Below are 20,887 nucleotides of genomic sequence, written 5' to 3'. Positions count from 1 at the left end.
TGTATGGAATGAGTAGCATGTGTGAGGCTATAAGGTTCATGAGGAAAGTGTGATTATGCACATAATGGTGCATGCTTGGCTATTAGGGATTGTCCTCACTATGATTGTAAGCTAAAGGCTTACCCCAACAACCTTGACACTACACGAGATCCTTCTAGGACTATTTGCACTCTTATCATAGAATGTAAAGCCGTGACACCACACAAGCTCATGCTCGCAAAATTTGCATTCTTTTTTAGACTGATAATGATTCCCCGAATTGGGAAGATTTCTCTAGATGATTACAGAGGTTGAGTATTGGAGCCTTTCCAACAAGTGGTTCCAATATGATACAGTACTCTTTGAGGTGTTTTAAAAATTCGAAAATACTTCAAGAAAAAGATTGGCAGGTGCCTATTGCACGAGGACAAGAACCTTCATTGTACATAAAGCTACTAAAAACTGTGGGGCTTCTCTCCACAAAAACAAGGACTGTTTTCTGTGAAGATTAGCAGCGCGTTATATCTCCCACTGCCCAAACTATGAAGAGCTCTGAACTTGTATCCTTCACAAAGGGGGAACCCAAAAAAGAACCTAGTTAGTGGTTAAACACGAAATTGCAGACTGACGTTGTCACAATCTAATCGATTTTCAGCAACTCACCCTGTTACAGAATACGTCGCAACACATGGAGTCCAAGTAGGCACCCAATGCCTGTTCCAATGATGTAGCCGAGCGTTCCAACAAGGAGGGCTGGCTTTACCTGCAACGAACATTCCAATAGAAACTTCATCTTTGAAAAATGCATCGATGCTTCATTTGTAGACAGGTGCAAACATAGAATGATGTTTAAGCCCATGTTTATGCAAGCATCTTAAAATTGTTTAATCTCGTTCAATCTCTTTGTTTAGCATATGTTACCTGCAATCCTTCTTGAATAATCATCTAAAGTTTCCTAATCCTCAATTAAATTGTGAGAATCCCATTCAAGCTCTTGTGCTACCCTTAGAGTTGGATTCAAGAATATTACTGGCAAGAGAACGTCTAAGCCTAACATGTAGCCCACTAATCAAGTGAAAATGCACGAGCGCTCTAAGCATTCACAGAGGTTGAAGGGGATGATGTCTCACCAGACTGTTCCAACCACGACAACTTGCCATTGCTGCAGCTGTCGTTGGACCTCCTATATTTGCATTGGAGGCAACTAGAACCTGTAGTTTTAAGCTTGAGAAAAATATTACAGCCTCTGCTTAAACAAAAATAGTTCATCCAAGTATACAAGAAGAGACTTTACCACAGGTATGGGAAGTTTAGACCAGCGTCCAAGCAATAATATGATCCCCAAATGAACCTGGAATGATCATTCCCAGAAGAGGCAGCATTTGACATCAAGACGTAACCAAAGAGTGTAATCTAATTATTGCAAGGTCTCAACTTACAGATATAAGTAAAACTATGAATACAAGAAGTGGCCATCCTCCCAGAAAAGCATCTCGCAGTCCTGCCGATGCACCCACCTGCAACATCAGGCAACTGCACATAAATAAAAAGCTGTGACTAGCTCTACAAATAAAAGACTGACTAGGCTCTCAACTTGGCCTTAAAAACAATATCAGATTGTTGAATGAAGCACCAGAAACACGGACCTCTTGCACTCATAGACAATTAATCCAATGTATTACAAATTTCTTCTGTAGTCGTGCAACTTGGACGTGTGTCGGGCTTGTAAATAGGTCAGTGAAAAGCAAAACAGAAAACTATGCTCTACTGTGATGAGAACTCTTAAGCACTTACAACAGAAAAATAGAGAAGCATCAGACCACCTCCGAGAATCTGAGACCCTGCAAAGACAGGAGTATGTGCAGGAACATTTTTGTAAACTTGAGCTGCAGCAATTGAGAAGCAGGACGCAATCAAAGCAGTGATGGCCAGCCCACATCCTGAGAGAACGGTGCCGCAATGTTAATACATCCTGTTTAAAAATCAAAATAGGAACCTCACAAGCAGCAGAAAAAATAAAAAACACAAACTAGCAGGATTGCATGCATAATTGCCCGAATAAGAGCTATCCCTTAAGCTGCTCTACGTGGTACCTATGAAGGTTTGCTCAGAAACATTCATCTCCTTGTAGGTATTTCCTTAAATGTTCCCTTAAATGCTTTTCTCAATGAAGAGCCCTAGCCAGATCAAGCTCCCTCTGGAATCTGCAAATCCAGACTTAAAGACCATTCTTGAATGAAAGACCCTGCCATTTCCTCCCTCTAGGAGCTTGCCCTGGTACCATACATCTTTCATTTCTGCACTTATTTCAGATATATACTTGTTTATAATCATATGGGACAGCTTTCAGCACTCTGAATCTGGGACACTATGAAACTTGAGGGGGCAGAAAATGTACAAATCGTGCAAAAAATAAACCAGATGGGTAGTCATTACTTCACACAACAAGGCACATTAACAAGCTCTTTCTTATTTCCACCTTGAAAATTGGAGTCCTACATCAGATTTTCGCCAAGTAGTACGCACTCCGGTAAACAAACTTGTGATCATAGTTTTCCATACGTCAGACTCGGACAGAGCGGAAGTTTGGACTAACAAAATCCCCGAGGATTCCACAGGTCGGATTCCATAAGGAACATTAAAGACAGTCTACATATGACACTTCAAACGATACAGAGGTGCACAAAACCATAGAATGCAGTCAAACACCATGGAAACTTTAGAATCTAGCTAACCAAAGATCGATCATCATAGTACATATTCAGGACCATCATGAGTAAGTCTCATAGTAGATAGTGATTTTTTTCAATCACTTGGACGATCCAAAAAACCCAATCGGACTCAGATGCGTCCGGTAGTATAATTGCCCAATCAGACACGTCCGCAAAAAACTTTGCTTGTGATATAGACCTTATTTGACAGTAGAAAGTAAATCTACTGAATAAATCATTCTCGTTCTTCTCGAGAAAAAGGGGAGGGATACATTAATAAGAGGTCCTCAATGTCCATCAACAAGTATCAGACATTGTAAGGTTTTAGACATTGCAAGGCTACAGAAATAACTCACCAGTAAAGGAGGAGGGTAGAAGTCCTGCGAATGCTCTACCTAGAGTGCAAGCTGTTGCCGCTGCTGCCAAAGATGTTGAAATCGACTCAACAGTCGGTGGTGTGCTGTTATTTGACAAAACGCCATCTGGAACGACAACCCAGGACTGAGCTTCTCTATTAAGTTTTTGACCAGAAGCCTCACAAAAAAGTAAAGCATGAAACTCCAACTGAACAAAATCCAGTTTTACTCGAGTACATATGTGGCTGGGCCCTAAGTTCCTACAAAGAAAATTCCTTTTTCAACAGACCACAAAACACCCATTCAAAAAGAGAATCGATAGCCAAGTACAAAGGGCATCTTGCCAACAAATTTGGCCCAACTCCTGAAATACTGGAGAATGCTTCTAAACAAGCATTCCTCTCTTACGACATTATCTATGCCCTCAACCTGATTCTCATAGACAAGCTCCACTACTGAAACATGTCTTGAAATAAATTTTGCTTGACCAGTCCCAAACCAATTTGTTGGTAGTGGTTTGATACTGAAACAAACAATGCCTCACACCACAGTAAAAGCATAAAACCGCAAACTGAAGAGAAGCCTAGTTTTACTCCTACATTGCTATTAGTAAATGCTTTTTTCCACAAAATCCCTCCAAAAGTGATGATGATATAAGGTTTAGTCTGGTAAAAAGGGCAACTTGCCAAGAACTCTGGTCAAAGCTTGATATACTAAAGATCTGCTTCGTTCCTCTCGTTTACATAAGACACCAAACCATCCAGCAGCAAACTTATTTGAAGACAATTTGAACCTAAGGTTGCAATATATATGTAGTGTCTGTCATACTTGGCATTTGATTCCATCTAGAGTGAAATCTCGCCGCCTCCTTCCGAGTATAGCTGTTTTCCTCAACTCTTAAGGAGAACTCCGTCAGTTGGAAAGTAAGTCAACCATCTGTTCTGGTCAGCACAGACAGGCTCCAATATGTACTTCCTCAGCTACAGTGCCAGATGCTTACTTTTTATGTCGAGAGAATGACCAAAGGATAGCCAGCGTAACATACACATCTACTGCGTTCTTTTTTTAACACCCCACAAACCCAATTACAGAAAAGTATGATACTCACCATTTCTTCCCAGGGTAGCCTTGTCTTTAGCATCAGGGATTGACATGATCAATGCAAAATAGGCAGCCATGGCTAGATTATCAGCTGCCATTCCTGCTGCCAAGGTGCTCGATGAAGTCAAACCTAAAGCCTGATGCAGTACATGCCAACCAGTGAGGGACTTATAAATCAGGAGTTTTTATGCACATATAATACCTGCGCCGTGGCCACATAGTTGATAGTGCCTCCTATGTAGCTTGCACAAAGTGACGAAGCAATCTGCTCAAAAAAATGTTTGGCAAATCACATACCTGTGTCTTGGAGATTTCAAGAACCCTTTCACCAGTTTCATGTTTTTCTTTACATAGATAAGTGATCAATGCTCCCATAAAACGGTGCAAACAAGCCAAAATGTAGGAGTCCAAGGAGACAATGCATATGAGGGACAAGGAGCCTCCATGCAGGGTCAATTGTTCATCTTAGGAAAATAGACTGCACGATCCAACCATTTGCACTAGATGGCAGCCCATGGAAAGGCATAGTGTGCAATTGTCCACATGAACAAGTTATACTGAGAACTCTAGGAATCTCATCACCTCGCTGACACAAATGCCTCTGCTACTTGGTAAGAAGTATATGTGGGCGTATAAAGTTCTATTACTCAGCCTGCTCTCGCTGAATTAGTTGTTTTTGTTTGTCATAATCTTTTTTTTTAATATGCACACTATTACTATTAGAATAGAGTAGAGTAGTGGATCCACACAAAGAATGTAACATTTTGGATGCGACATGGAGGGGTGACACAGCATCATAGACTCAAGACCATCTTGAAACAAATATCGGATACACCATTCCAGAAGACTAACTACTTGAAGCAGGGCCCTGCTTGAAGAAGCTTGGCTAAAATTAAAGAACTTTATGTTGAACCATATGACTAGTCGGATGGACGAGAGAGAGAGAGAGAGAGAGAGAGAGAGAGAGAGAGAGAGAGAGAGAAGAAGAAGAAGAAGAAGAAGAGGATTTTAACGTCGTAGGAAACTATCCCAAGAGACCTCAAAGATCTATCCGATGAGAGAGAGAAATGAAATGAAATGAAATGTTAAATTAACGCCTTCAAAAGGCCGGAATGACCTATGAGACCAAACTGATACAAAAGTGGTGAATCTGTTACAATGTCTGGGTACCTTAGTACTAAAGTACTAAGTGTGAAAAGTGTGAAAGTGTGAAAATAAATGTGAAAAACTAAATACAAAGTATTAAATAAACTTCTTAGGAGCATTCTAGGTGTCTGGCTAGAATGCTTCTAATCCTTTGTTGTAGTCTCCTCTGGTGAAGTGTGCTTCTGCATCTTGGCCGTGGTCGTCTCGATTTCCTAAGCTCAGTCGCTCTGTCAATTAGGGTGCCTTTGGTATGAATGTGGGTACTCCTTTGTGCTGGCTGTTGGCCTCTTGCTTCTCCTTCCACTCCTGATTCTCTCGATCCGAAGAAATCTGTGATCTGCCTCTGAGGCTGTAGTGCTCTTTGTCTTCTCATTAGATTATCCCTGTGCCGATGTAGTTCCAGTAGGTACAAGCCTAAGCATCTTTGATCTTGGTATTGCATGATTCTATCTAAAGGTCCATAGCCTTCTTTAAAGATGCAATGAAAACGCCCCCGTATCTCATAGTATACTGTGCAGTGGCATATATAGTGTAATTTTGTCTCCAGCTCCATTCCGCATAACTTGCAAATTCTGCTCTTAGGTGGGATTCCCCTAAATCTACCAAATTCAATTTCCAACTGGTGTGAGGATGTACGAATCTGACCAATAGCACATCTCAAACCATGAGACAGGTGGGTATCCATGTAACTCGGGCGAATCACAAATCCATCTTCAGATAGTTGTAGGAAGTTTTCTTTGTAGTCAGCCATCTTCGTGCCCAATTCTTGTGTAGGGTCTACCCATGTCCTCTTAGTATCCAACTGTATAAGATCCTGTCGGATGATTTTATTAATCTCCGTTCGTGTAATTGCTAGTGATGGAGCCTCAAGAGAGTATTGGAAGGGGGGTAATCTTTCCATACTAAACCCATGTCTCTGAAACCACGAGGACAGTTGCGCATACCAGCATGATGTATCCCCTTTCATTGCTAATTGTCGAGAGGATTCGAGGGCCAGTCTAGTATATCGGCAATTATTTGTATCCCACAAACCATGTATAAAGGACACTGATCTGGTAAGAGCTTCAATTTCTATCGGAGGGGCCGCTAGTTCCGCTCGGGTAATTGCGTGTGGTACGGAGGCCTTGGCTCTAATCATTCGGGAAATCATAGATACCAAAGGTCTCTCCATTGATTTCCAATTATCTTGATCCACAGATGGTCCCCAAATCTGGACCCCATAAAGCATAGCCGAAGCCACCACAGTATCAAAGAGCCAAAGTTTTGTTCGTGGTTCCTGAAACTGCACTTGTGAACACATCCTCTCCAACCCTCCCAAGGCCGCAGAGGCTCTGGATAATCTAGCATCCGCTGCTTTCTTAAGAGTAAACTTCGGTCCTGCAAATACCACCCCAAGGTATGTGTATGCATCTGTGTACTCTACTATATCCTGGCCATATGCAAATGTAGGTGCCGATCTCCTAACCCACTGCGGTGTGGTGTTAAACACCATAACTTTGGTTTTACCCAAGTTTACCGACAGTCCACTGTCCTCCGCAAATTTTTGTAATGCATCTAGCTGCCTTGTGGTGGTAGAGAGCTGAGCAGGGTGCTTGCAGCGTGAGACAGGACGTCTCTAGGACGATGCGAGCAAGGCAGGTGGCCGTGAGCTGACTTGGGGTAGGGCGAGCAGCTGTAGGCTGAGGGCAGAGAGAGAGAGAGAGAGAGAGAGAGAGAGAGAGAGAGAAATGAAATGAAATAAAATGTTATATTAAACGTCTTCAAAAGGCCAAAATGACCTATGAGACCAAACTGAAACAATCCTTGTGGATCCAATCCAATGTTTGGGTACAAAAATAAAATGAAGTGAAAGACTAAAACTAAAAGACTCAAATCGTCAACCTAAAAATCATCATCATCATTATCCATGCCCGAGAATGCCCGGCATCGGGCGTTGTCCGAGAAAGTATTGCATCGGTCGCTGAAGAGCTTCGTCAATGTCCGCCTCTGTAAATAGTTGTATTGGGCGTCTCCCATGTCCTACTAGAATAGTCCTGATTCTCTGGTGGAGCCTCCGTCAATGTCGTGGTCGCCCCCGTAGACGTGGGCATCTAGCTCTCCCGAGCTCAGTGGCTCTGTCTACTAATATACCTCTGGTAGAAGTGGGCTCTAAAGTCTGCTATGGAGCATGCTCATCCGGCTGCTGAGTCCCTGCTCTAAAGAAATCAATGATCTCCCTCTGTGAATGTCTCCCACTACCTAGTCTCCTTAAGAGACTTTCCCTGTGTCTGCACAGCTCTAGCAAAAACAACAACCCGAGGCATCTCTGATCCTGATATCTCATGAATCTAGCCAACGGTCCAAAGCCCTCTCTGAATAGACAGTGAAAGTGCCCGTATCTCATAGTATACCGGACAATGACAAATGTGATGTAATTCTGTCTTTGGCTCTATATGACATAACTCAAAGATGACACAGCCCGGCGTAGTTCCGTGCCCAAAGGTATTGGCCCCAAAGACTGGTGCCCCTTCGGTATTTCTTTTTATATTAACCTGTGCTCAAAGTACAAGAGAGAAGACTCTACGTCTAGATGCTCTGAGAAGTGAGGCCTAGCCCACTTATTTACAAGTACAAGGGATGCCCAAAAGCAGAGCCCCAAAAATCTCTAAACTCAAAAGCTTTTAATCTCAAAAGCAATTGTCCCAAAAGCTGCCGTAAAAATCTGCCAACGTAATTTCCGGAATCCCGTACAGCGTACGGACTGCCACATCATCAGCATAATTCGCTCCGTAAAATCCGAGGGTTCGTACAATCTGCCACGTAACAGCCTGTCGGCGCATAATCCGGGACTGCCGCCACGTCAACAGTGTGTCTCCGTGTATGTGGGCACTGCCACGTCATCAGTTTGTGACATACCCCCCTCTTGAAAGAATTGTAATCGTCATCGATTACGCCTGCAAAAACAGACAGAGGCCATAAATTGTCTTAGTAGACACTAACTGTTAGTACCAACGCACTCGACACAGCACATCTAGCACATGTACCAATCGGCAATCACATCACCGGACATCACTTGACATCACATGACAAATCACATTCAAATTCATTCCAAATCTCATACCATGATTAATCGGCAACGTAGTTAGTAATCGCATCTAGATCTAGTCGGGACCTCACAGATGCCCGATTAACTAATCTATATTGCAATCATGTCTATAGAGATTTATGAGACTGAAATGCTGCAGTCATTTCTTCTTTCAGTTCCTACACTCAAACAAGTCAAGTACAAATCAATCAAAAGTATCATTTTCATTTTCGGAAAATCCAGTTCATAAAGTCATACAACAGAATACTGTCAGCCCAGCAGTATCCCTGAAACCCAAAGGGACATCAGTGACTCTATATCAAAAATCGGGGTAATCTGTCGACAAAGGAGCAGAGCGACTCCCCTCTTGTGCAAGCCCACTGCACTAGATTCACCCATGTTGAAATCGGGGTTCTATTGGAGTAGACTATGCAATACCGAATGCTTCAAGGTAAAGTTCCAAAATCGGAGGAGTATCTGCTAGGTCCTCCTCCTCCATCCACTTCACATCCAATGCAGGATAGTTCTTGAATTTAACCAAGAACCGCCTAATCACTTTACCTTTAATCTTTCTATCTTTATGTGCCGATATCTGTTCTGGAACGAGGATCTCCTCGTTTTCCTCCACTTCGGGTTGCTCATCTGGCTCCCCATCATCGGACACATCTCCTTAAAAGGCTTCAAGAGACTCACATGAAAAGTATTGTGAATTCTCCAAGTATCAGGCAGCTTCAGTCTAAAGGAGACATCATTTATCTTTTCTTTTATCTAGAAAGGTCTATAGTATCTCATGCTAAAGTTTGGAAAACCCCGCTCCTTTCCCTTTTTCTTTCGTAGGCGTGCCTTCTCAAAACGTAAGAGCACCCAATCGTCTTCCTTTAATTTCAAAGCGCGATGGTGTCGATCTGTTGCCTTCTTGTGTCTTTCCTGAGGTTTCGCTAAAGCCTCCCGGACCTTGGCAAAAGCAGTGTCCAAGTCCCTCGTGTACTGGTCGGCTTCAAAAATCTTATCTTTCGTGCTAAGAGGGTGGAACCTTCGTAGCACCTTCAATAATCTCAAATGGTGCCTTCCCCTTCGAAGAGTGGATCATGTTATTGTAGGCAAACTCCACCAAGGGAAAAAAAATTCCCATTGAGTCTTCTGATCATAAATGTAAGACTACAATAAATCAAGTGCGACTGAATTTGCAATCTCAGATTGCCCATCTGTCTGCAACGGGTGGAAAGAAAGCGAGAACTGCAACCGTGTGCCAGTTTTCTCCTAAATAGCCTTCCAAAACAAACTCGTGAATCGGGGATCTCTGTCAGAGACTATTGTCTCAGGCATGCCATGTAATCTGAATATCTGGGCAATAAACAGTCTCGCTAAATGATCCGGCTTAACTGTTTTCTTCACTAGAATGAAATGAGCTTGCTTGCTAAATCTGTCAATAACAATCCAGATACCATCGTGCCCACTCTGTGTCTTCGGGAGATCAAAAATGAAATCCATTGCAATACTTTCCCAGGGGCAGGTGGGAATGGGTAAGGCTGTAACAATCCCGGTGCTTTATGCCGGTCAAACTTGACCTTCTGGCATACTAAGCAACTGCGTACAAAATCATCCACGTCCTTCTTGAGTCTCGGCCAAAAGAAGTAATGCTCCATAGCTTTCAAGGTGGTGTCAATGCTGTGGTGACGCGTAAATGGTGTACAATGGCATTCAATTAGAACCTTTTCCCTCAACGACTGTGTAACGCACAACATCGTTTTCTTCATCAAGTAGCCATCCCGTATGGAATATCCCGCTACTACCTCCCCATTCTCTATTCGTGTGAATACATCCAAAAAATCTGGATCTGTGGCGTATTGATCGACCATATCCTCGAAGCTTCTATGATGAATCGCAGAAATAGCCAAGACTAACAGCTTCCAGGACAGCATCTGCCCACCAAGTTCTTATGTCCCTTGTACATGGACAATCCGGAAGTGAAACTGTGACAGGATGTTAGCCCACCGCATCTGCTTTTCCGAAAGCTTCTTTTGTGACAAGAAGTAGCGTAAACTCTGATGATCAGTAAAGACCGTAAAATCGGCTCCGAGCAGGTAATGTCGCCACTGAGTAAGAGCATGGATAACCACCAAAAGCTCTCTCATAAATCTGTGCTGTCAATTCCAACCTTGAAAACAATCGGCTCTCATAGGCACTGACATGGCCTTCTTGCATTAAGACCGCACCCAAACTACGACCACAAGCATCACAATATACTTCGAATGACTTTTGCAAATCCGGCAAAGTAAAAACTGGTCTCGTAGTCAATTTCTCTTTCAAAGTCTGAAAGGCAGTCACCTCCATGGGTCCCCACGAGAAAGGGACTCCTTTCTGTGTCAAAATGTGCAAAGGGGAAGCGACCTCTGCAAACTTTCGAATGAACCGCCGGTTGAAAGAACATAAGTCCAAAAAGCTTCTAACTTCATGAACATTCTTCAAATCGGGCCAATCACATATAGTCTCAATCTTGGTCGGGTCCATTTGTAATCCTGTTGCTGAGATGATGTGTCCCAAAAAGTGTATCTCCGGTAAGAAAAATTCACTCTTCTTGGCATTGATTACTAACTTATGATCTCGCAATGCCTGAAAGACCAGTAGCAGATGGTGTCTATGTTCTGCCTCATCCTTGAAGAAGACTATAATGTCATCAAAGAAAGTGACAACAAAAGATTTGTACCCTCTGTATTCCTATCCATCATTCGGTTGAAAGTGTTGGAGCATTGGTAAGGCCAAAAGGCATCACGAAAAATTCATATAAACCGAAGCTCGTCCAAAACACTGTCTTGTAGACCCCTCCCAGCGCGATTCGGATCTGATGATATCCGCTTTTCAAATCGATCCAGCCGAAACAAGAGGATCCCTGTAATCTGTCAAGAATATCATCGATCCTCGGAATCGGAAATCTGTTCTTGATGGTGATTTTATTGAGAGCACTCTAATCAATGCACATTCTCCAAGATCCGTCTTTCTTTAAAACCAACAACATCGGAGAGCAGTAGGGTGAAGTACTCAGCTGGATAAGACCCTTTTCCAAGAGGTCTTTCACTTGGTTCATAATCTCTTCATTCTGGGCTTGGCTCACACGGTAAGGTCGGTTCAGTGGTGTGCTTCTAGATATCAGATCAATGGTATGATCCTCAGGACGAGATGGTGGCAACTCGCCTGGCAGGCCCTCAGAAAAGTAATCGGCATGAGTGTGGAGAAAATCTTGGCGTTCTTGATCAAGGTCAAACATATTCGTTATGTGTTCATATTTAACTCTTTCAGATAGATCGAGTAAACAAACAGACTAGATTTCATTAATTTGGAAACCACCGAAGCCGATACAATAGGGACACACTCGCCCTTCAGTTTCACATCAAGTACAATTTTTCGGCCCTTTCCATTTGTCAATGTCGCTTTCTTCGCCCGATAATCAACCATGGTATTGTTCTTATGGTACCAAGGGACTCTAAGGAGGACGTCACAACCTTCCAAGGGCATTATGTAAAAGCCCTCGTGCCCCAAATATCCCTGACAATGCAACCGAAGTTTGCCAATGACACGTGTAATGGCTATGTCCCTGGCTATGTCCCGTCCGGGTGCCGCTAGAACTGACTCTGCTTGTGGTCCCATCCGATCGGGTGTAATCTCAAGCCGCACCGCCAATTCAGGTGAAAAAGAAGTTGGCCTTGGCTCCTCCATCAAAGAAAATCAGGGCTTCTTGATCTTTCACTTTGCCCAAGCTCGGCAAAGTTCTGTACTTTTATCAATCGTGCTTGGGTCAGTACCCATGCAATCTTGGAACCAGTCCTGCTTTCATCTTACCTTTTCTGTCACGTTCCTCGGCTGCTCTCGAACTCCCTGGCCTATCTTCATTATGTTCTTGCTGTGCCTTTTTAGGGCACTTTGCGGAGATGTGCCCATGTTCCCCGCATCCAAAACACTTCCCTTCTTTGATGTAACTGACTCTCTCTCGAAGAGTGAGCCGGGGTCGTGTATCCTTATCTTTCTTTTCTTGGGAACTCTTTCTCTTTCTACTTTCATTGTTAGAAGTCTGCTGGGTTCTCTGAGTCAAGATCTCATCAGGGGTAAGTCAAATTGCCCGAATGTATCACAAAACCCCGTTTTGCATGACCTATCAATTCTTGAATAGAATTTGACTTTTGTTCCAAGCAGTGGTCTCAGATCTCTGTAGGAAGTCCACAGCAAAACTGCTCAATCTATTCCTTAAACGAGGCCTTCTTAAATGAAGAGGTCGGTAGAAAAGAGTTCCAAAATCTCTCGCAATAAGCGTCCAGAGAATCTCCCTTGGTCATCCGAAGATCATTCCAAGCGGTTCGTATATCTCGTTCGTACTCCCGAGTCACCTAAGAAGAAATAAAGAGCCTTTTGAATTTCAACCATTTAACTGGAGCTTCTTGCCTCAGAAGAAGAGTGGACCACCATGTTCGAGCATTTCCCTTGAAGAAAGATGTAGCCCTCCAAATCTTGGAGTGCTCTGAGTAATGCCCTCCAGAGAAAGCTAAGTCAAATTGTTGAATGAAGGCCAAAGCCCTCGAAGCATCTCGGAATCCAGAAAAAGAAACTAGAAGATTTAAATTGTAAGCTTAAAAATCATCATCATCATCATCCATGCCCGAGGATGCCCAGCATCGGGCGTTGTCCGAGAAAGTATTGCATCGGTCGCTGAAGAGCTTCGTCAATGTCCGCCTCTGCAAATAGTCGTATTGGGCGTCTCCCATGCCCTGCTAGATTAGTCTTGATTCTCTGGTGGAGCCTCCGTCGATGTCGTAGTCGCCCCCATAGACGTGGGCGTCTAGCTCTCCCGCTCTCAGTGACTCTGTTCACTAATATACCTCTGGTAGAAGTGGGCTCTGAAGTTTGCTGTGAAGCATGCTCGTCCGGCTGTTGAGTCCCTGCTCTAAAGAAGTCAGTGATCTCCCTCTGTGAATGTCTCCCACTACCTGGTCTCCTCAAGAAACTTTCCCTGTGTCTGCGCAGCTCTAGCAAAATCAACCCGAGGCATCTCTGATCCTGATATCCCATGACTCTAGCCAACGGTCCAAAGCCCTCTCTAAATAGATAGTGAAAGTGCCCTCATATCTCATAGTATACCGGACAAAGACAAATGTGATGTAACTCTGTCTCTAGCTCCATAACATAACTGACATATTCTAGCTTCTGCCGGTACTCTCCTAAACCTGCCAGTCTCAATCTCTAGCTGATGCGATGATGTGCGCAACTGATCAATAGCACATCGTATCCCATAGGATAAATGAGTGTCCATATAGGCCAGTCTGATCACATATCCATCCTCTGTTAGTTGGAGGAGATGCTCTCTATAGAAAGCCATCTTTGTGCCCAACTCTTGTACCGGTTGTATCCATGTGCTTCTAGTATCTAGTTGAATCAAATCCTGATGTATAAGTCTAGTGGTCTCTGTCCATGTGAGAGAAAGGGAGGGTGCATCCAAGGAGTATTGGAATGGAGGCAGTCTATCCATGCTGAAGCCATGTGACTGAAACCATGATGTCATTTACCCATACCAACATGTTGTTTCCTCTTGTAGCGCTAGCTATCGGGATGACTCAAGTGCTAGCCGAGTATATCTATCACCGGGAAGGTCCCATAAGTTATGCATGAAGGAAACTGATTTAGTAAGGGCCTCAACTACGAGAGGAGGGGCCCAAATAATCCCATGTGGCACTGAGGCCTTAGCCCAAATCATCGAAGAGAGCATAGAGACTAGAGGCCTCTCCATACATCTCCATCCATCAGTGCTACCAGATCTTCCCTGGTGGTCCACTGAGGGCCCCCAAATCTGAACCCCATAGAGCATAGTTGAAGCCACTGGGTGTCAAAAAGCCACAGCTTTATTCGAGGTTCCTGAAACTGAACTTGTGAACACATCTTCTCCAAACCTCCCAAGGCTGCATAAGCTCTCGTCGATCTAGTCTCAGCTGCTCTCCTCAATAAAAATGCCGGTCCACTGAAGACTACCCCAAGATAGGTGTATGCATCTATATACTCCACCGTCTCCTGGCCATATGTAAAAGTAGGTGCTGACCTCTTGACCCATTGTGGTGTGGTGTGGTGTTAAACACCATAACCTTGGTTTTCCCCAGGTTAACAAACGATCCACTATCGTGGGCAAATGTGTACAAAGCATCTAAATCACGCTGCATCCCCAATCGGAAATCAGCACATTATCATCAGCATATAACAATAGTGGGATCTATGTCCCTGCCAACTGTGCTATCACCATCCCTCTCAATGTAGTCAGCAACCTCATCCACATACATACCAAATAGTGTAGGAGATAGCGGGCAGCCCTGTTTCACCCCAATAGTGGAGTGAACCAAATCAGCAATCCCCTCTAGAGTGAGTACATGCCCCACTACTGACTTGTATAGGGCCATGATCCCCCAAATCAACTCTTTTGGAACCCCCATCTCTTGCAATCCTACACATCGATCTAGCTCTGGGCACTGTATCGAAGGCTTTGTCCACAAAGCAACAATAGAGCCGTCTCCCACATGATCTCCCCTCAATAATGGCTGTGAGTGTCAGAATATGATCAAGAGTAGAGAAACCTCTCCTGAAACCCGCCTGTCCTGCGGCCCGTACACCCTCTCTCTCTGTCCATCTACTCAACTGTTGCTCAAGGATGGATGCCTACAACCATGCCAATGTGTGTCCAATCATGATAGTGCGGTAGTTCCCAGGCTCCATAGGATCAGTCCCCTGACTTGAAGATAGGTACAATCGTTGACAAACTCCAAGTATCAGGTAGGCCCTCACACATGGTATGGTTGGTATGGTTGAACACCACTGCTAGAAGCTCTACAAGAAAATCTTTGGGGTGTATAAAATGCTCTGCTACTAGGCCATCGTGATCATATGCTCTCCTAGTCTTCATCCTGTCAATGGCTTTCTTTACCATCTCCGCGGTAAAGAAAGCACATGTGTGTGGGCATGGCTCTGGCGGATCTGGAAGAGGTGGCTGGCCCGAGACGGTGTAGAGAGATGATGCTTATTGACCCCATACCTCCGTAGAAGTGATGACCGGTGGGGGGGAGTGCTCATGGAAGAGTCGCCATGCCTCGCCTAAATCCTGTCTCAAAAACAATTGATATAAATCCTGCTCTAGCCGAGCTAGAAACGCCCTCTTCTTTCGTCGTACCAAACACCAAGAAGCAATCTGTGACTGCCTGTGAGTAATGACACCTAGAAGTACCTCCCTCTGAAGTCGGGCTCTCGTCTCTCTGCACTCCTCATCACACCAGCTATTTTGGGGTGTGCTCCCAGAACGTTGGCGTTGCCCAGGCTCAATATGGGGGTATGCCTCTGCTGCTGCATCCTGTAGTGTCTCTGTCAACATATAAGTGAGCTCCCCTAAAGGTCTCCCCGGATCCTCTGTGCGTAAGCGTCTGTAGATACCATCTATGTAGACAGAATCAGTCTTTGAAGTAAAAGTGTATCGGGTATATGTAGGTGTCTGTGCCAGTCTAGCTGTGCTGAATTGGAATGAGACGGTAAATGTGAGGAGACCATGATCTACTGCTACCCCAATAGGCATGGGCCCGACCGACTGTAAAGTCCTGAATAGAGTGTATGACACAGGGCTGAGCCAAAACATAATCCACTGTGCTGGCCCCATGTCTATGAGGAAAGCAAGTGAACCCACTCGACACTGGAAATCTGTGGAGGCCATTCAAGATGGCTAGTCCATGTGCAGTCCCCAAATCTGTCAAATATCCCCCATATCCAGTGTGCTCTTCATCTTGCAAACACCTGCCACTTCAACTAAATTGTTTATTGAGTTTTATGAGTCAAAATGACAAGAGGTCAAAGTTCAACAACGTTGAGCAAGTTTGACCCAAAAAGGTGGCTTTGATAAAACTAGCCCGCAGAAACAATGCATGTTAGCAAGCAGAAAAGTTTTTTTAAGCAGATCAAATTCAGCCAAACAGAAAATTAAATTCAACTTGTGGACATGGCATGCTAAGCAAGAGAAGTACAAGAGATTGAGGACCTTCCAACCATCTGGTCCCAATGCATGACCAACAATCTTAAACGATAACACTGTCCCAATTATTGTTCCAAGTGCCCCGTACCAGAAAGCCCTCAATGTTACCCCTGCCATTTACAAATCATAAGTATTAAGTTAGATTGATGTTGCAAAAATTCATTAAGCCGCATCAATACAAGTGAAAGCGGCAACAAGCTAGCTTCTTAAAGAACATGTTCAAACATCCAGAAGCAAAACTATGCCATGCCAACAAGGGAGCCTTCCTAATGTTCAAAGCCATGGCCCTCAGTACTAGCTCCCATCTAAGAGAGCCTGTAGCAAAAACACGGCATGCCAACAGCAAGAGGGCATTCCTAATGTACAAAGCCACAGCCTGCAGTAGAACGATGCCATTGTTGACGGACTCTCTTTGTTTATTTTGTCTACTGCTACAGTTATAGCCTAGACAAATTTTTGTTCCATCTTGCTATTTTCGCCTACAAACAATGTGGAAAACATGCATATACTTAAGAATTCCTGGTATAGCATTGTGATAAAGCACATTTGACAATGTCAGCGATATCATTATCTTGTTATCATCAGAAGTAGGACAGAAAAACGACAACCTTTCCTGCAGTTAGAAACACTGAGTATAAAAGGAGTATTACACTCACCAGCATCACCAAGTATACTTTGCACGTCTGTTTCCAGCAAGCATAAAGAGACAGCCATAGGCATAATGGATGAGCTAACCTGCGAAGCAAGAAACCTCAGATATGATAATAACAGAACCACAGTGCAGCACATCAAAGCAATAGAGACTGTGTTTTGAACTAGAAAGACAACAATTTGGACCTCCCAATGCAAAGGTTTCAAGGAGGACATGGAATGTTAGGTTCCTATTGGATAAGGAGGGGTCAATGTTATGGAGCATGTTTCTTCATGATTTCAAAACTATAGAACGCATTAAAGATGGGGTGGATTGAAGCATTTTATATTTCCTCCATCTAGAGTTTATCTTTAGAAACAAGCAAGGTATATATTTCAAATTTTTCTTTTCCTATTTAAACTATACCCAATGTGAAATATCACATTGTTTTGATGCTGAGAAGACACCAATTTAACAAGATAACCCCGATCTTGAAATCTTATTTAAGTAGCACATAACCATCGTAATGAGAATCATGCAGTGAAAGGAGATGGAGTAGATAGATAATCATCAAGCACAATTTAATTCATGTACTCTACGACACCATCAAGACACTGTGCCACCTTTTATAAGCATCACAAAGCTTTAAAGGTCAGCATAGTTTGTCACATATGCCAACACAAAAGCTACTGATTGTGTATGAATGGATAAGTATTGGTGTGGAAACGTAAACCCCTGCCTGTTTACAGAAAAGGTAAAAAATAAAAGAAAAAATGTATGTCATCTACTTACTTTAGAACTGAAACCTAGGTTACTAGGTGTATTGTCACCCTATAAAGAAACACATATAGCTGACATAAAGTTAGTTAAATGACCACAAACTGACGCTAAATCTCTAGACATATGCAAGACAAAACTTTATTCTGGAGGTGCAGATGTACAAAGGCACATTACAACTTACAAAATCATAAGATGACGACATGCTTGGGACGACTCCAGCTCCAGCAAGAGCCATTCCAAACAAAAGAGCAACCAGCGGGGCTGACAGTTTGGAACCCCATTGTGTTTTGGCTTCCATGACCTGCAGGCGTTTTGTATTGCAGATACATCAGATGGCACGAGTGGAGCTTTTACAAATTCAAACAAAAACAGATGCACGAGCAGAATTTCCACAAAACAGAAACAAACAAACCAACAGCATCACCACTGATTTTATGTTTCTATATACATTGACAACAGTTTATATATCTTAACTAAAAAATCATTGATCCAAATAATCATGTTGAACTGTGCAAAGTGAGACAGAAGGCAGCAGTATTTCCATCAATATATGCACCCTCGTGATGGCTGAATTCATGTGGCTGCAAAGAAAAAGCTCAAGCTAAAGGCTGATGGTGATGTCATGCGAGAAACCCTGTTTCCGATCACTTAACAAAGAGCAGCAGGGCATTCGTTGTACCAAACAGGCAAAAACAGCCTCCTTTAGCCTTAAGGCCCCAAGATAAGAACTAGTATTTCCTTAGACCATTGATTTGCTAAGTTGTAAGTAAGCTCCTTTCATGGCATAATTAAAAAGAATCTTCTCCTTGTCAACAAGATTTCATGTTCTACATTTCCAAGTGCTCTAGGTTAAGCATTTCAAACTAAAGAGCAAGGAATGGAACTATGAAGAGAAGGCCATAATCCCTTTAGGGACGGCTTAAAAAAGGACATATTGCAGCTTAGCAAGAGTTTCATGAATCATCTTGTCATATACAGACATGGATTATGGTCCTACAGCAGTTTGCAAGTTAGCAAGAAGTTCATCTTTTCTTACACGAAACCAAGAGTTATCTTTCTAGGTTACAAAGCCTTTGTTCAAAATGGTCAGGCACATTAGGTTCAGCATGTTACGTACACATTCAGTACACTTATGGTCATTACCCCTCCAAATAGGTACACTTATGGTCATTGGATATTGCTGAAAGATTCAAAAAAGGTTCTTAAGGAGTATTTGCATGGGAGATCTTCTTCTTGCGGACATCCAAAGTTCCAAAGTTAGTATAGAACCAATGGGATACATCAAGGTAACTTTATTATATGGAAATCCATAGTCCTGAGTAAGCTTGAATTTTCACTGCAATGATCCAATGAGAGGTGAGACATTAGTGAGATACCCTGAGGCTAATTCAAGTTGCAAGCTGTTACAAGTCGATTGAAGTTTATCTTCTTATGAAATTTTCAGTAGCTCCAACGACAAAGAAATCAAGACCTTTTTGTCCATGAACTGTGCCCCAAGCTCCGCAAAACTCACGAGGATCATCGTGAGAGGGAGTCCCAATCATATCGACAATGAGACCGATTGAAGGTTTATGCCACTTTGGAGTTTGGCATGTCTGTAGGAGTGGAGGGTGCTTTAAGTAATGGGCAAGCACAAAAAGTGTGTCCAATTTGGAAGCATTGATAACACTGATTATTGTAAGGTGTCCCTTTGTTCAATTGAAAGTTGGAAAGGTTGAAAGGCTTGCGGAACGTATTGTTGGGTGTAGAGGAAGATTCAATAGGGGTTTAGGTGGAGGAGGCGAGCACTTTGAAACTATCTTGCCACTAATGTGCAAATGGAGACTAAGATCTGCATATATAGCCCCCAACAGGCTGGGTCAAGTAGTGCATAGCAAAACTAACCCCATGACGTGCTTCACATGTTGTTAACTACCTAGGCCTAATACTATCGTACTAAATGCGACCACTCCCAGTATCTACACCTAGTAGACACTGGTGGTGATCCTATGCAATCAGAGGGTATGTAACTAACTGAAGTGCCTCGACATGCACGCCCTGTGTATAGGCTCACAAAGGTGCCATAACATTTCTAGGTTGTCCTAAACAGTAGAAGTAGGAGATACAGCTTGTCCACATGCACATAGGGTTACATGTGCACGTGACATTTCCCCCTTTTCATAGTGAGGTACTGGTACCAAGTTGCATGGCTTCTTTGTAGTCGGCCAACAACTCTAGGTAATCTATGAAGAAATCTTTGTCAACCCACACTGCCTCGTGGGTTCCTTGATCCTTAAAGTATTGTCGTGCTTGCTTCTTTGGGCCGTACCGAAGGTAATGCAATATAATCTGCTCCACCTCCATGACTTCAACTTCGTCTACGATCTCTGGTTCGTCTTCTTCAAGAATCTCCTTTGGGGGATCTCCCAGACACAACTTCAACCAAGAAACATGGAAAATGTTCTGCATTGACCATTAGTTAGGCAACCGCAATTTCATAGACACATCATTTATCTTTTTAATGACTAGAAATGGACCATACATTCTTAAAGGCAACTTTGGACACTTCTTTCCTACTTGCTTAAGACGTTGCTTCATGATTCTAAGATACACCCAATCCCCTTCCTTGATAGTAATATCCTGACGATGTTTGTTAGCTTGCCTTGAATAATATAGCCAAAGCTTCACACTCTCAGTAACCTCTTCCAAGGATTGGCTCTTACCATTGGCATCAGACAACTAACTGATCGATCGAGTCAACAAAGACAGAAACGGAGGCCAAATGCTACTTCATACGGAATTCTACCAATGGAACTGGAATGGGAACCATTCAAAATTGCTTGTGCTAACGGGAGATAATGCTCCCAACGAGACTATTGATCATGCAAATATGATTCCAAGGCATCAAAGGCTGACTGATTGTAAATCTCAGTTTGACCATTGGACCGTGGATGGAAGGACAAAAAAAAATAAATTTAACGTAGTGCAAAAATTTTCAAAGAGTGCTTGCCAAAAATGTGACGTAAACTTAACATCTCTATCAAAGAACAATCGACTTTGGCAAGCCAGAAAGGGGATGCCAATGCTTAATGAACAAAC

General features: G+C 43.1%; 1 protein-coding gene across 2 annotated transcripts in view; it reads right to left on the bottom strand.

Moving 5' to 3' along the window:
• Positions 1 to 211: 211 nt before the first annotated feature.
• Positions 212 to 20,887, bottom strand: part of LOC147455427 (uncharacterized) — a 33,038-nt gene continuing 12,362 nt past the window's right edge. Inside the window, exons 2-13 of one of the 2 annotated variants that reach the window (XM_086514207.1) lie at positions 17,991 to 18,110; positions 17,055 to 17,133; positions 16,405 to 16,508; positions 4,350 to 4,412; positions 4,155 to 4,284; positions 3,047 to 3,172; positions 1,774 to 1,919; positions 1,419 to 1,496; positions 1,274 to 1,330; positions 1,110 to 1,190; positions 643 to 742; positions 212 to 544 (exon numbers count right to left, since the gene is read on the bottom strand). In XM_086514207.1, coding sequence (XP_086370333.1) covers positions 647 to 742; positions 1,110 to 1,190; positions 1,274 to 1,330; positions 1,419 to 1,496; positions 1,774 to 1,919; positions 3,047 to 3,172; positions 4,155 to 4,284; positions 4,350 to 4,412; positions 16,405 to 16,508; positions 17,055 to 17,133; positions 17,991 to 18,110 — 1,080 coding nt within the window. In that variant the 3' untranslated portion in view covers positions 212 to 544; positions 643 to 646. Of the gene's footprint in view, positions 545 to 642; positions 743 to 1,109; positions 1,191 to 1,273; positions 1,331 to 1,418; positions 1,497 to 1,773; positions 1,920 to 3,046; positions 3,173 to 4,154; positions 4,285 to 4,349; positions 4,413 to 16,404; positions 16,509 to 17,054; positions 17,134 to 17,990; positions 18,111 to 20,887 lie in introns of those variants that run through there. The other variant, XR_015188353.1, reaches the window with a different exon arrangement.

This window comes from Adiantum capillus-veneris, chromosome 6 (genome assembly GCF_014529385.1).
Source record: "Adiantum capillus-veneris isolate H3 chromosome 6, ASM1452938v2, whole genome shotgun sequence".
Classification (NCBI taxonomy): domain Eukaryota; kingdom Viridiplantae; phylum Streptophyta; class Polypodiopsida; order Polypodiales; family Pteridaceae; genus Adiantum; species Adiantum capillus-veneris.
Note: the sequence above shows the minus strand (reverse complement) of the source record. Positions and strands in the feature narration are given on the sequence as shown.